Consider the following 15,000-nt stretch of genomic DNA (forward strand, 5'->3'; position numbering starts at 1 on the left):
AAAAACAATTTTTTCTAATTTTTTATTTTATTTTTTATCTTAAAAAAACAGAATTGTACATGTTTTGGATTTTATTATTTTTTTTTTTTATTTTTATTTTTTTATTTTTTTTTTTTCATATTTTTTTTCTTTTTTTTTATTTTTTATTTTTTATTTTTCACTTTTCAATAATTTTCTCACAAAATTTTATTTCTCATTATTTAATGAGAAAATAAATAAATTATCAAATGACAACACCAAGAGTACCAACAACATTTACAAGAAAAGTAGCAGGTGGAGTTAAAACTACAACAACAGGATCATCATTACCAACAAATAATACATCAACAACAACAACAACAACAACAACAGCAGCAAAGAAATTACCAAATGGATGTAAAATTTCAATTAAAAATTCAAATTTATTAACATCAACAGGTTTAACAGATTTAGATGATATTATTGGTGGTGGTATACCAATTGGTAGTATATTAATGATTGAAGAAGATATAAATAGTAGTTATTATATGTTTTTATTAAAGTATTTCCTTGCAGAAGGTGTACTTCAACAACAGGGTGTATTCTTTTCATCTTTAATTGGTATTGATCCATTTGAAATTTTAAATAAATTACCTGCAAGAATTACAAAAGAAGAAGAAATTGAAGCTGATAAAAATGATACTACAAATAATATAAATACAAATATAAATACAAATAACAATAATAAACAACCAACAGATGAATTAAAAATTGCATGGAGATATCAACAATATGTTTCAAATGAGTTATCAAAACAACAACAACAGCAATCAGCATCAACAATAATGAATCAAACATTTTGTCATAGTTATGATTTTACAAGAAAGATGAATGTTCAATCAATGAATCCTGAATTGATTCATACATTATCACATGATGCACAATCACAGGCAGAAGGCACATCACCATATAGAAATTTATTTTTAGAGATTCAAAATTTAGTTTACAAATATAATAAAGAGGCAGCAATGAACCCTGACCAAACTAGAGTATTACGTTTATGCATTCAATCATTCTCTTCACCACTTTGGTCCAACGATGAAGAGGGAGTCATAGAGTTTTTACATGCATTAAAGGGTTTGTTACGTTCATCAGTTGCAACTTGCGTTATATCAGTTCCAACCTATATCTATAGTGGTGCCTTTGTTAAAAAGATCGCTCATTTATGCGATACCGTGGTCTCAATTAACTCTTTTAGTGGTTTAGGTGGTGAAACACCTGAACAATTCGCAGAGTATCTTGGTCTTTTCAATATCCGTAAGATTGCCCGTTTAAATACTTTATCATTATCATTTCATCCCGATATGTTAACTTTTGTATTCAAAATGAAAAGAAGAAAGATGTGTATCGAAACAATTCATTTACCACCCGAATCTTCACGTGCTGGTGATTCAAAACCTGATAATAATGACTCAAATAAAAATAAATCCGATCAAAATAATATTGTTTCAAAAATGAAATCTGGAAGTGGTTTATTATGTGGTGGAGGTGGTGGTGGTTCTAGTAATAACAATCCTTTAGATTTTTAACAAAATAAAAAAAAAAAAAATAAAAAAAAAAAAAAATAAAAAACATTAAAACATTTTTTTTTTTTTAAGATTTTTTCATTGAAAACTAAAAATAAAATTCAATCGTTTTTTCCAACTGTTTCGAACAGTATTTTATTACACAAAAACTCGGAAACTTTTCATTTTTATAATTTTATTTTAAAATTTCTCTTTTTTCTGAGCAAAAAAAACTCTTTGTAATTTTTCAAACAATTTTTTTTTTTTTTTTTTTTTTTTTTCCCATTCAATATAAATTATCAATTCTTTAATTAAATAACTTATCAAATAAAAGTTCAAATTAAAAAATGAGATTATTATTTTTTATATTGATTAGTTTGTGTTTAATTTCTTCAAGTAAAGCAATTGATTATGCTTTTTTCTATCCACCACTTGGGGAAACTGGTGGCCTTGGTATGGGTTACATAGTTGGTATTGGAGAGGTAGGTTTTTAATTTTTTTTTTTTTTTTTTTTTTTTTTTTTTGAATAATTAAATTATTTATTAAATTTTTTTTATTATTATATTATTATTTAATTAGGGATGTGTATCATATGACCACCAAGGATGGGCAGCAATTGCTAATTTGACTGATAATGGTATTATTCTTGAATTATATAATAATTATGATTGTAAGGGTAATGTTGCTTTTACATCAAATTTTGAATCAAATTCAAATTCAATTTTTACAATTCCATTCAATAAATATGATCATAATAATCGTTTTGTTGTTGGAGTTGGTCAACCACCATTTAATGTTGGAAAAATTATGGTTATGCAATTCTATACCACAGAAAATCCAACATGTACTGGTGAAGCACCAATAATGAAAATGTTTATCAATGGTACTTATTTCAATTCAACTGAACCAACTGAAGAGGTTTATTGTGATCCAACTGATAATTCACCAATGACCTATACTTGTTTCAATGGTGAATGTCAAAATACTCCATATCCAACCAACTGTAGTAACTATTTCTCAAATGAAATTTTCAGTAATTTCTTTTGTCGTACTATTTCACCAGTACCATCCTCAAATTCTTCTCAACAATCAAGTTCAAATGAATCAAGTCGATCAAATTCTAATTTTTCAGGTTCAAGTCAATCAGGTTCAAGTCAATCAGGTTCAAGTCAATCAGGTTCAAGTCAATCAGGTTCAAGTCAATCAGGTTCAAGTCAATCAGGTTCAAGTCAATCCGGTTCAAGTCAATCCGGTTCAATGACTGGTGCCGTTACTGGTAGTGTTAGTGGAAGTGGAAGTGGCAGTGGAAGTGGTAGCCAATTTAAATTTAATTAAAATTTATTACTTTTTAAAAAATATAAAAATAAAATTTAAATATGATTAATCTTTATTTATTTATTAATTTTATAAAAATATTATTATTATTAAAGTTGTAAAATATATTAAAATAATATTTTTTTTTAAAGAAAATAAAAATATTGATGTTGATGAATTTGAAAAATGATGGTTTGATTTTGGGCCAAGTTTTAAAATTCTTTTTTCATATTGTGGATCATTTATTCCATCAATTGTTGATGCATGAACAATGTAACCTCTTGATAAACTTGTAATATTTTCAAATGAATTCTTACAAACATATGCTGGGAAAGTTTCTCCATCATCATCATCAAGTAATGTATAGTTTGAATTATCATTAAAATCCAATAACTTACAATGTTTTATTTCGTACCCGAGTGAACTACATTTTAATAACCAACCATAAACACAAACATCTCTTAATGTACCCAAATGGAATATTGGTTTATATTGGCATCTGGAAAAATTAAAATTAAAAAAAAAGAGTTAATTTTTATAATTATTTAAAATTAAATAAAAAAATTTAATAAGAAACTTACAATGGTCTACGAATAATTATAATAAATTAAAATAAAAATAAAAATAATATTAATATTAGTTAATTTTAATTAAAAAAGTAAAGAAAAAAAAACATACGTGCTAAATTCAGACATTACACAAAATTTTGATTCATTGTAATCAAAATCACTATTTTTTATATATTCAATGGTTTTAAAATTATTACAAATTCCTTCTTTTAATTCAATGATATTTTTATTGATTATATTTTGGTTATAATTTAAAGTAAAATTACAGGAAATTGGAGATTTGGTTGGATCACAATTTAAAAAGGAATCAATTAACTCTGTATAAAATTGATTTTCACTAAAAGCTATAAAATCTACTTGTTCTCCAGTACAATTTGAATATTCCCATTGTTTAACCATATACATATAATCGTTATTGTTATTATTTGGTATTTGATTAATACTATATGATATCTCTATAATTAATATTACTTTTAATATTATTAATATTACAATATTTTTCATTTTATATAGTTTATAAAATTAAATTTGTTTAATTTTTTTTTTTTTTTTTTTTCTTGTTGCTTTTGTTTTTTTTATTTAATTTTATTTTTTATTTTTATTATCATTTTTTTTTTTTATTTTTTTTTTTGATGATCTCAAATTTCCAGATTTTAATAACTAATTTTTTTTATTTTTTTTATTTTTTTTTTTGAAAGAGTGGTAGTGGGTAAAAACTTGTTTGATTTATAAAAACTAGTTTTTTTTTTTGAAAGAGTGGTGGTGGTTAAAAACTTGTTTAATTTATAAAAACTATATATAGTTTTTAAGCACCAAAATTTTCAGTTATCAACAAAAAAAAATAAACAAATCTCAATATCTATTCTTAAGATTTGACCTTAACTGCCAACTTTTTTTTTTTTTATCAAAATAACTTTATTTATTGTTAAACTACAAAAACCCTATTGTAAAATCATGATATTTTTAAAAAAAAAAAAAATTTTAATAAAGGACCATATCCATTTTTAAAAAATTTGGTGGCTCTAACAAAAGGAATCTAAAAAATTAAATCAGAGTAGAGAGAGAGAGAAATAATAGTTTATAAAAAACACTAAATTTAGAAATTATTTTAAAATTTAGAAAATTGGTCAATGTTTCATTAGGCCAAATATATAATTTTTTAAATAAATTCATATAAAATCGAGTATATTATTATAAATTATCTTTAATTTTTTTTTTTGGTGATATACAATTTGTTTATAGTTGGGATTTAAAATAAAATGAAAAATAGTTTTTTTTTTTTTATTTTATTTTTTATTTTTATTTTTTTTATTTATTACAAATCAAATTAATGTTAGTCGGACAATTAAAAATAAAATTTTAATTTGATGAGGCAGTTGGGAAAGAAGCCATTGTTGCGATACCTATTTTCAGTTGGAATTTGGCAGTATTTAATTATAGAAACATTGTTTGGTCAATGTTTATATAATTAATAAATTTGGAATTAATTTTAATGTATAAAAAAATGTTTAGTTAGTATTGTATTCCAATTAATTAATTTTATATAAATATATTAAAATTACTATACATACCACAACTTTTAAAGGGTTAAATTGTAAAAATAATTTGTAAAATTTTAAAATAAATCATAAGTTAGTGACTCTATCCTATTTTTTTTTTTTTTTTTTAAAGAAAAACTTGGAATTACTTACTTGTTATTTCTATCTTTGCTCATAAAAATGTAACCATCCATACCCCATGAAGTACCCCATGAGTTTTTAACGATCCAGTAGTTACCAGATGAGGCCTCAACAGCACCTGAGCCTGAACCTGAACCTGAACCTGAACCTGAGCCAGAACCAGAACCTGATGCTGATGCTTGACCAGAAGCAGAGGTTTGACCTGATTGTGAACCGGTGGATTGGCCTGATTGGCTACCTGATTGGGAACCTGATTGAGAACCAGAGGTTGATGAAGCAGCAGATGAAGTTTTACCTGATGATGATGATGATGAAGCTTTGCCTGATGATGATGATGAAGCTTTACCTGATGATGATGAGGATGAAGTTTTACCACCAGTTGATGATGATGATGATGATTTACCAGATGATGAACCAGATGATGAACTTGAACCTGAACCATAACCAACAACTAAAACACCATGATCAAGTTGGGTTGGAGAACATGCTGGTTCATAGTAGATACCTGATTCATATAATTGGAAGGATTCATTTGAAGCATCAATTGCAACAGAGACTGGAGCATTGTTTGATGCTGATTGTAATGAAGCTTCAGAACCAGAGGTAACATTTTGGTATGAAACAATTTGAGCACCAATGTTTGATGTTTTGAATTTACATTCTTTACCATCTTCGGCAGTGTATGGATAACTACTTTCAGTATCAATACCTTTGTTATTGATGATATATTCAAAGGCAAGAGTCATTAAACCACCTTCACAACCATTGTTACCGTATGATTTTGAACAATCGATCAAGTTTTGTTCAGATAATGAAACTAAATCTTTTTTTGTTCCAGATGCAATAAAGTGAGCACCTTCAGTTGAACCAGTGGTTGAGAATGACCAGCAGCCACCACATTGACCTTGATTTTTAATTGGTGTGACAGCACCTTGAGCTCTCCAATCAACAGTTGGGGCTGGGGTGGAGAAGATTTTCTCTTCTTCAGTACCAATGAGGGCTGAACCATCGAATGGGGTACCCAAGTAGGTAGTTCTATATTCTTGGTTGGTAATATCAGCGAAAACATTTAAACCCAAAACGGTTTCACCACCTTTTGAATTCCATTGGTGTACATAATCCATATTGGATTTGAAGATTTGATAACGAGCATTAAATTCTTCAGAGGAATAAGTTCTAAAAAAAAAAAAAAAAAAAAAAAATTAAAAATTAAATCCTTAATTATTTGATTAATTTTACTATTTAATTATTTTTGATTATTTAATTTATTTGTTTTTTTTTTTTTTTTTTTTTTTTTTATATACCTTTGGTGAGCTTGCATCCAGTTGGTGAAAGCATTTCTGTATTGTAATTCAGAGAATTGTTGTTTAGCAGAAGCGTAGCTAACTAATAATAAACAAAGGAATGATAAAACTCTCATTTTTAGTATATATATATTTAATTGATGGTAAAAAAAAAAAAAAACAAAATAAAAAACTAGATTTATATTTGAAAAAAAAAAAAAAAAACAAAATAAAAAACTAAAAAACAAAAAAATTTAAAAAGAAAATTCAATTGAAAAAAATCAGAAAAAAAAATATCTTAAAACCCTCTAATCTATTTTTTTAATTTTCAATTTTCCACTCAATAGTTTATTTGCAAATTAATTGATGGGTAATTAAGAATTAATTTGCAACAGGTTCGAAATTTTAATTTTAAAATTTAATTTTTTATTATTTTTTTTGGTTAGATATTATTTTTTTTATTTTATTTTTTTTATTTTTAAATGGGATATTTGAAATAAACAGAATTTTTAAAGAAAAGTTATGTTAATATTTTCTTTTTAAAAATTTAATAAATATCAAAATTAAAAAGTGATAAAAGTTTAAAGAACATTTTATTTTTTTTAGTTCTTTAATCATTTTTCTTTTTTTCTCCATTCTTTAATTTTTTTTTTTTTTTTTTTTTTTTTTTTTTTTTTTTTTTTTTGGGAAATTCAACAACAGTGTGGATTTCAATTTCGCTCTTTTTTTTTTTCTCTATTTACCCACACTTTTTTTTTGGATTTAGAAACCTCGAAAAAATTATTATTATTTTTTTTTTTTTAAGTGTAAAGCTTCAATTAAAAAATATATTAAATATAATTAAAAAACTATATAAATTTCATTGATTTTTCAGGAAAATAAAAAAAAAAGAAACTAATCTTAAAAAAAAAAAAAAAAAAAAAAAAAAAAAAAAAAAAAAATATAAAAATAATGTAAAAATAATTGAAAATAAAAAAAAATAAAATAAAAAAAAATATTTTTTCGAAAATTTTGAACGTTAGTCATATGACACATAATTTTTTCGCTTGAAATATTTTTTTTTTTTTTTTTTTTTTTTGATTTTTGCCATACAACCAACAATTACAACAAAAGAGTTACTATTTATTACTTTTTTTTTGAATATTAAAAAAAAAAAAAAAAAAAAGAAATTATATAAATAGACCAAAATTATTTATTAATATACTAGAGATTTTTAATTAAATCTTTAAAAAAAAAAAAAACTAAAAAAAACAAAAAAAAAAAAACTAAAAAACTAAAAAACTAAAAAAACTAAAAAAACTAAAAAACTAAAAAACTAAAAAACTAAAAAAAAAAAAAAAAAAAAATAAAATGAACATCGAAATTGGAAATAAGTCTAAAGTTTTATTAACTAGATTATTATCTCAACATGTAAACAAACAACATATATTACGATATAGTACCACCAATAAAAAACCAATACCATCTTATAAAAGCAAAACATTTTTGAATAATAATAATAATAACCACAACAATGAAAATAATAAAAGATACTTTAGATCAACTTCACCAATACTTTCAGAGAAAAGAGATTTATATGAAGTTTTAGGAGTTTCAAGAGATGCTTCAAAACAAGATATTAAAAAAGCATTTTATGCTGTAAGTATTTAATAAATAATATATATTTCTTAATTGTTTATAAAAAATTGACAAATAGTAACAATAATATTAATTTATTTATTTTAGTTAGCAAAAAAATATCATCCAGATACAAATAGAGATGACCCAAATGCACATAAAACATTTGCAGAGATTAGTAATGCCTATGATGTATTATATGATGATAAAAAGAGATCAGTTTATGATACAGCAGGACATCAAGGAGCAACACAAGAGAATATGGAACATGGTGGATTCCCAGGTGGTATGGGTGGTCAAAATGTTAATCTTGAAGATTTATTTGGAGGTGGATTCGATTTGAATGATTTATTTGGTGGCGGTGGTGGTGGTGGTGGCGGTAAAAAGAGTTCAGTAGGTGCAGATATGGAAGTTAATTTACATTTAGATTTTATGGAAGCAGTGAATGGTGCAGAGAAGGATATTTCATTCTATGGTGGTACAAAGTGTACACCATGTGATGGTAGCGGAGCAAAACCAGGCACAAAGCCACAAACTTGTAAACAATGTGGTGGTACAGGTTCTCAAACTCGTTCCAATGGTTTCTTCCATATGGCAACCAATTGTCGTGCATGTAAAGGTACAGGTAAGGTCATTAAAGAACCATGTTCAAGTTGCAAAGGTAAGGGTATCACTCAAGGCGAACGTACCGTTAACATCAAAGTACCAGCAGGTATTAACAATGGTACCACCATCAAATTGGCCGGTGAGGGTGAACCTTCAAAAACTGGTCGTCGTGGTAATCTCTTTGTTCATATCACAGTATCTGAACATGAATTATTTAGACGTCAAGGTAACGATATTCATTTGGATGTTCCAATAACAATTTCTCAAGCTATCCTTGGTGATACAGTTTCAATTCCAACTCTATCTGGTGAAGTCGAACTTAAAGTACCAAAAGGTACTCAACCAAATGAAAAACGTGTACTCAAAGGTAAAGGTGTACGTTTTGTAAATTCAACAGAATTTGGTTCACAATTTGTTCACTTTATCGTTTCAATACCTAAAAATATTAATCAAAAGCAACAAGAACTCATTAAAGAATTTGACCAAGAAGAAAAAAAAAATAATGGTCCATTAGATAGTTTATCTCATCCAGTTTTATCTTTTTGGAATAAAGCAATGAAAAGATGGAGAGATTATTCAAATAAATTTAAGAAATAAAAAAAAAAAAAAATTAAAAAAAGATATATCTCATATATATATATAAAAAAAAAAAAAACAAATAAAAAAAAAAATAAGTAATAAAATTAATTTTTACAATTATTAAAAAAAAAAAAAATATATAATTTTTTTAAAATTTAATTATTTATTTAAATTGGAAAAGTAATATATCTATTCATTTTTTTATATTAAAAATATCAAATTATTCTACATATAATTTTTTTTTTTTATAATTATTCTAAATTAAAAATTACAATGATAATTAAAATTTGAAATAAATAAATAATATTTTTTTTTATTTTATATAAATAATTATTCATTATTATTATTATTATTATTATTATTATTATTATTATTATTATTATTATTATTATTATTATTATTATTATTATTATTATTATTATTATTATTATTATTTATTGAATCAATTCTATTAAAATAAGAATCGGACTTTTCTTTAATTTCTTTATAGATTGGATTTGATTGAATACGTGATTGATACTCATTTGAAGAGGCAACATCAGAAGCCTGTTTTCTAAGCATAACAAATAAATAATGACAAAATTGAGTGGTAACAAAATTTAAAAGCCATTTTGGAAGTAATTGCATATTTGGATCAGTGAGAGAAACAACTTGAACATAAGTTTGTGTTGCTGATATTGGTTTAATTGTAAAACCTGATATTTCAGATTTTGCTCTTACTGTATTACCTTTAACTTGTGGTATAATTGTTTCTGCATATTTTAAACTTGTATTTCCAATTAAATCTTGATCTCTAATTGATCTTGAAACAACAACGACTTGATTTTCTTCCTCTAACATATCAACACCATATCCATATAAACACTTTTTTATTTTTTTTATATTTTTTTATTTTTTTTTATATTTTAATTAAACAAAATAAAATAAGGTATTAATATTACATATAAATTAACTTAATATATATATATATATATAATAAATATAGAAATTAAATTAATTATTTACAATATCTCTATCATTAACTGGCCAAGGACAACTTGCTTTACAATAAATTAATCTTTTAAAACGATCATCTTGATTTAAAATTTTAGATTCTAATAATCTTGGTATCCAAGTATAATATAAATCTGCCTCCATAATGATTGAACAAACATTGAATATTGGTTGATCAATAATACCTTCAATTCTAACACTATGAATACCTGAACCATGTTCTTTATACATTGAATGAATACCATCAACTGTTTGAATTGATTGCCATCCCTCTAAAAAAAAAAAAAAATAATAAATTAATAAAATTATAATTTTTTTTTTTTTTTTTTTTAATTATAAAAATTAAAAAAAATAAAAAAATAAAAATAAAAATAATAATACACACGAGATTTATAATCTGGTGATAAAACTTTAAGTAAATCTTCAATTTCGATAGCTTCTTGTTTTAATTTTATTAATCTTTCTTCTGATTTTATTTTTTTTATTAATGTTTCTAATTTTAAATAAAGTTCATTATCATTATCATTATTATTATTATTTTTATTATTATTATCATCATCATTATTATTATTATTATATGTACAAATGAGATTGTTTTGAATTATTTCAAATAGTTGTTCTAATTTTAATAAATTGTTATAAGCGGATCTAAGTTTTTCTAAATTACAAAGTGTAATGATTTCAGTATATTGGTTCTCTACATCCTCTAAATAATTGATTATTTTGGTTGTTAAATTATAGTCTTTAACTGTAATGTTATCACCACTATTTATCATTCTTTTTTTTTTTTTAAACTAAAAAAGAAAAAAAAAAGTTGTTATGTTTTAACGATTTCAAAAAAAAAAAAAAAAAAAAATAAAAAAAAAAATAAATTAAAAAAAATAAAAATCGAAAAAAATAACAGGGGTTAAATAATAAAATAATAAAAATTCTAATATCATATTGTAACAACATTTTTTAGATATAATTTTATCTTTTTTAATTTTATTTAATTTTTTTTTTTTACTTTTTGGATTGATCTTCCTTTCATATTGAAGGCAATATGAGAACGAATACCAGAAACAAAAAAAAAATAAAAAAAAAAAGAAAATAAAATAAAAAATAAAAAATAAAAAAAACAAGTAATCAAAAAAATTTAAATAACAATCATTTTTGGTTTATAAATAAAAAAAAAAAAATCTATAAAATAAAATAATTTTCATAATAAATCTGAACTGTGCTTTTAAATAAATATCTTTTTTTTTTTTTTTTATTTTTTTTTTGGAATAAAATTTAAATTAAATTTTATTTTATTTTAATTTTTTTTATTTTTTTTTTCATTTAAAAAAAGAAAAGTTTTTTTAATTTTTCTTTTTCCTTTTTTTTTTTTTTTTTTTCATAGTGTTAATTAAATAAAAAAAAAAAGATGTCAAGTGCTCAAAAAATTGTTGATAAAGTAGACCAACTTCACCTCGAACGTGAGTTTGTAAAGATTTCAGAATTATTAACTGAAGGTCACAAACAATATCCAGAAGATGTCGAGATAATGTGGAGACTTGCCAGATCATACTTTGACAAGAATGAAGAAGTCGCTAATAAAGATGAAAAGAAAAAACTCATTGAACAAGCTTTAGAACTTACCAACAAAGCCTCAACTATTAACCCAAATCATTGGGCTGTTCATAAAGTAATGATTAATCATTATTATTTTATTTTTTTTAAAAAAAAAATACATATTTTACTAATTTTTTTTTTTTTTTTTTTTTTTTTTCTATTCTAAAAGTGGTTAGCAATTTTAATTTCAGCTTTAGGTGATCATATTTCATCAAAAGAAAAGATTGCAAATGCATTCAAAATCAAAGATCATGCAGTCAAAGCAAATGAATTAAAACCAAATGATGCAACCACATTACATTTATTAGGTCGTTGGTGGTATGTTTTATAACAATAACAACAACAACAACAACAACAACAACAACAACAACAACAACAACAACAACAACAACAACAACAACAACAACAACAACAACAACAACAATAATAACAATTAAAACAAATATTATTTAGCAATTTAAAATTTTACTAATTCCTTTTATATTTTTTCCAATAGTTTCTCAATTTCCTCAATTGGTTGGATTGAAAGAACTGCCGCCAGCGCTTTGTTTGGAACCCCACCAACATCAACTTATGATGAAGCTTTGACTTACTTTTTAGAAGCATACAAATGTGACCCAACCAACATTCGTAACGCCCTCTTCACTGGTGACACCTATGCTGCCCTTAAAGATAATGCCAAAGCTAAAGAGTTTTACAAAATTGCTGCTGCAATCGAACCAAAATCAGAATTTGATAAAAATTTAGTCAAAGAAGCCCAAAATAAAGCTAAATAAATAAATATTTAAATTTTATTATTTGTATAAAAAAAAAAAAAAAAAAAAAAAAAAATATTATGTAGCCCACCAAAGTTTTAAAAAATTTATATATTTGTTAAACAAATCAATAAAGCAATTTTTTTTATACAACAATAATTTTATTATATGTTTCTTTTTTTTTATTAAACTTTTTTTTTTTTTATTTATTTATTTTTTTTATTTGTTTTTTTTTTTTTTTATTTGGAATTGAATCTACAAAGGCTTTGTACAAGTTGAACTATTATTTAATTAGTGATATATTTTTTTTAGTTTGTATTTATGACTGTATTTTGTTGATGGTGATGATTAAACATTTTATTGAATGAAAATTCCAAATTTCCACAATCATCATTTCTGTTATTAATCATCGAATTATTTAATGATGAGAATGAAGAAGAAGGTGAAGAGAGTTCTGAAGAATTATTTTGTTGTTGATTTTGTTGTTGTTGTTGTTGTTGTTGTTGTTGTTGTTGTTGATTTTGTTGTTCTTTTTGAACTGATAAACTAAGCAAAAGTCTCGATTTAATTTTAAATAATAATAATTGCAAATTATTAATACCAAACAAATAGCCATCATCTTCTTGAGCTTCTTTTTCAATAATTGGAATAGCATGGGCAAAGTCAATCATTTTTACAGCATTTTGTATAAATTTAGAAGGTTGAGGTTTACTACCGCTAAAGTTACCACTATTGCTTCTAGTACTACGATTACTTGGCATTTCATCAGAATCAGAATCTAAATCACTTGATACACAAGAGTCATCAATCTCTTCTTCGCTACCAAATGAATGAAATCCATCTTCCATATCTTCAATCATACTATTATTACTACTAATACAACTATTTGACTCTAAACTTTTATTTATATTTCTTTGAATACTAATACTATTACTAACACTAATAATAATATTATCATTATTGTTATTATTATTATTACTATTGTTTTCTACACTATTGGTATATGAATCAGTTGAACTTTGAATATTTGAGTCCAAAATATTTGTAATTGGAGATTGTGATGGAGTTGTTGTACAAGATGATGAAGTTGAATCAATATCACTAAATCCAATATTCATACAATCACTAATAATACTATTTATATTACTGTTATTATTATTATTATTATTATTATTATTATTATTATTATTACTACTATTATTTATATTATTAATATTATTGATTAATGATTGATTTAATATTTCATTTGGTTTGCCTTCATATATAATTAATAAACTACTACTATATATTTTAAATGGAAATGGGTCATTTTTATTTGATAAAATACCTAAAATTATTTTTTTTAAAAAAAATATTTATATATTAGTTTTGGTTTTTATTATTATTTTTTTTTTTTGCTCATAAAAAAAAATAAAACATACATTCAATTTGACCCAATTTTTCAAGGATCGATTCGATAAGATTAATTCTTTGTAAATGAAAATCGCAACTAATAAAATTTTTATTGTTGTTAAAATTATCATTACTATTATTAATATTATTATTATTATTATTAAAAAACATATTACTTGTAAAGAAATGAAATAAACTTTCTTCAAGAGTATTTCCATCTAAAGTTCTTCCAAAGTAACGATCAAATGTAATCATTTCACCTAATTGAGGACAATAAATTTTCATCCCACAGACTCTAATACCATGAGAAGTTGAAGTGGTAGAGGAACAAATGACACCTCTTTGTCTAGTTCCAATTTTAATATCTACAATACATGGAGAGTTATAACTCGATGTAAGATCGGACAAAACTATATATTTTTGTTGAGTACCACTAGGATGTTTACATTCTTTAACCTTTTTTTTATTTTTATTATTAATAATATTACTATAATTTATTTGTTGTTGGTTACTCATATAAGATTGTTGTGATGATTTTGGTGAGCCAAGTGAAGGTTTTTGTTGTTGTTGTTGTTGTTGTTGTTGTTGTTGTTGTTGTTGTTGTTGTTGTTGTTGTTGTTGTTGGGCTTCTTGGTTTTGAGATTGATCAAGATCTGTAACTATATCATTTTTTGATTTTAAAACCTCAACTACACCAAAAAAATTGGCTAAAAATGGTGAAATAAAAAAACTATGAATATTATTTTTTAATTGTGAAAATTCATAAAATTGTAATTCTCTGTTAATTAATGGTTTGCATATATTACCATTAACTGAAAGCATTGCTGAATGACCTCCAACTTGATGAGGAAATTGATCAATCTTCATACTATTATTATCACTATTATTTTCATTTTCCATATTATTACTATTATTATTATTATTATTATTATTATTATTATTATTATTATTATTATTATTATTATTATTATTATTATTATTATTATTATTATTATTATTATTATTATTATTATTATTATTATTATTATTATTATTATTATTATTATTATTATTATTATTATTTAAATCGATTTCTAAATTATATTTCCTATCATCTT

At 23.4% G+C, this 15,000-nt stretch overlaps 8 protein-coding genes across 8 annotated transcripts in view; 4 read left to right on the forward strand and 4 right to left on the reverse strand.

The window, feature by feature from the left end:
* Positions 1-227: 227 nt before the first annotated feature.
* On the forward strand, positions 228-1,547 carry elp4 (RNA polymerase II elongator complex subunit; the record flags this gene model as incomplete). The annotated part of the gene is made up of 1 exon (XM_636868.1): positions 228-1,547. The coding sequence occupies one exon, from the start codon at positions 228-230 to the stop codon at positions 1,545-1,547; it is 1,320 nt and encodes a 439-aa protein (XP_641960.1).
* A 323-nt stretch (positions 1,548-1,870) lies between these two features.
* On the forward strand, positions 1,871-2,858 carry DDB_G0278785 (hypothetical protein; the record flags this gene model as incomplete). Its single annotated transcript, XM_636869.1, has 2 exons — positions 1,871-2,005; positions 2,103-2,858. The coding sequence occupies 2 exons, from the start codon at positions 1,871-1,873 to the stop codon at positions 2,856-2,858; spliced, it is 891 nt and encodes a 296-aa protein (XP_641961.1).
* Positions 2,859-2,927: 69 nt separating this feature from the next.
* On the reverse strand, positions 2,928-3,910 carry DDB_G0278787 (hypothetical protein; the record flags this gene model as incomplete). The annotated part of the gene is made up of 2 exons (XM_636870.1): positions 2,928-3,336; positions 3,516-3,910. 2 exons carry the CDS (start codon positions 3,908-3,910, stop codon positions 2,928-2,930), a joined length of 804 nt encoding a protein of 267 aa, XP_641962.1.
* An 855-nt stretch (positions 3,911-4,765) lies between these two features.
* On the reverse strand, positions 4,766-6,505 carry cprD (cysteine protease 4; the record flags this gene model as incomplete). Its single annotated transcript, XM_636871.1, has 4 exons — positions 4,766-4,809; positions 4,978-4,982; positions 5,098-6,261; positions 6,390-6,505. 4 exons carry the CDS (start codon positions 6,503-6,505, stop codon positions 4,766-4,768), a joined length of 1,329 nt encoding a protein of 442 aa, XP_641963.1.
* Positions 6,506-7,718: 1,213 nt separating this feature from the next.
* On the forward strand, positions 7,719-9,188 carry DDB_G0278789 (heat shock protein DnaJ family protein; the record flags this gene model as incomplete). Its single annotated transcript, XM_636872.1, has 2 exons — positions 7,719-8,006; positions 8,094-9,188. 2 exons carry the CDS (start codon positions 7,719-7,721, stop codon positions 9,186-9,188), a joined length of 1,383 nt encoding a protein of 460 aa, XP_641964.1.
* Positions 9,189-9,500: 312 nt separating this feature from the next.
* DDB_G0278791 (hypothetical protein) lies at positions 9,501-10,939 on the reverse strand (the record flags this gene model as incomplete). The annotated part of the gene is made up of 3 exons (XM_636873.1): positions 9,501-10,034; positions 10,176-10,435; positions 10,549-10,939. The coding sequence occupies 3 exons, from the start codon at positions 10,937-10,939 to the stop codon at positions 9,501-9,503; spliced, it is 1,185 nt and encodes a 394-aa protein (XP_641965.1).
* Positions 10,940-11,568: 629 nt separating this feature from the next.
* Positions 11,569-12,532, forward strand: DDB_G0278793 (hypothetical protein; the record flags this gene model as incomplete). Its single annotated transcript, XM_636874.1, has 3 exons — positions 11,569-11,829; positions 11,926-12,074; positions 12,253-12,532. The coding sequence occupies 3 exons, from the start codon at positions 11,569-11,571 to the stop codon at positions 12,530-12,532; spliced, it is 690 nt and encodes a 229-aa protein (XP_641966.1).
* Positions 12,533-12,819: 287 nt separating this feature from the next.
* The window catches only part of I6KA (inositol phosphate kinase), a gene marked incomplete at both ends in the record, with an annotated part of 2,245 nt that continues 64 nt past the window's right edge, over positions 12,820-15,000 (reverse strand). The window contains 2 exons of the mRNA XM_636875.1: positions 12,820-13,838; positions 13,933-15,000. The exon at positions 13,933-15,000 is cut by the window's right edge and continues 64 nt beyond it. Of these exons, the coding sequence (XP_641967.1) occupies positions 12,820-13,838; positions 13,933-15,000 (2,087 nt within the window). The remainder of the gene's footprint in view (positions 13,839-13,932) is intronic.

Source organism: Dictyostelium discoideum (assembly GCF_000004695.1).
Source record: "Dictyostelium discoideum AX4 chromosome 3 chromosome, whole genome shotgun sequence".
Taxonomy (NCBI): domain Eukaryota; phylum Evosea; class Eumycetozoa; order Dictyosteliales; family Dictyosteliaceae; genus Dictyostelium; species Dictyostelium discoideum.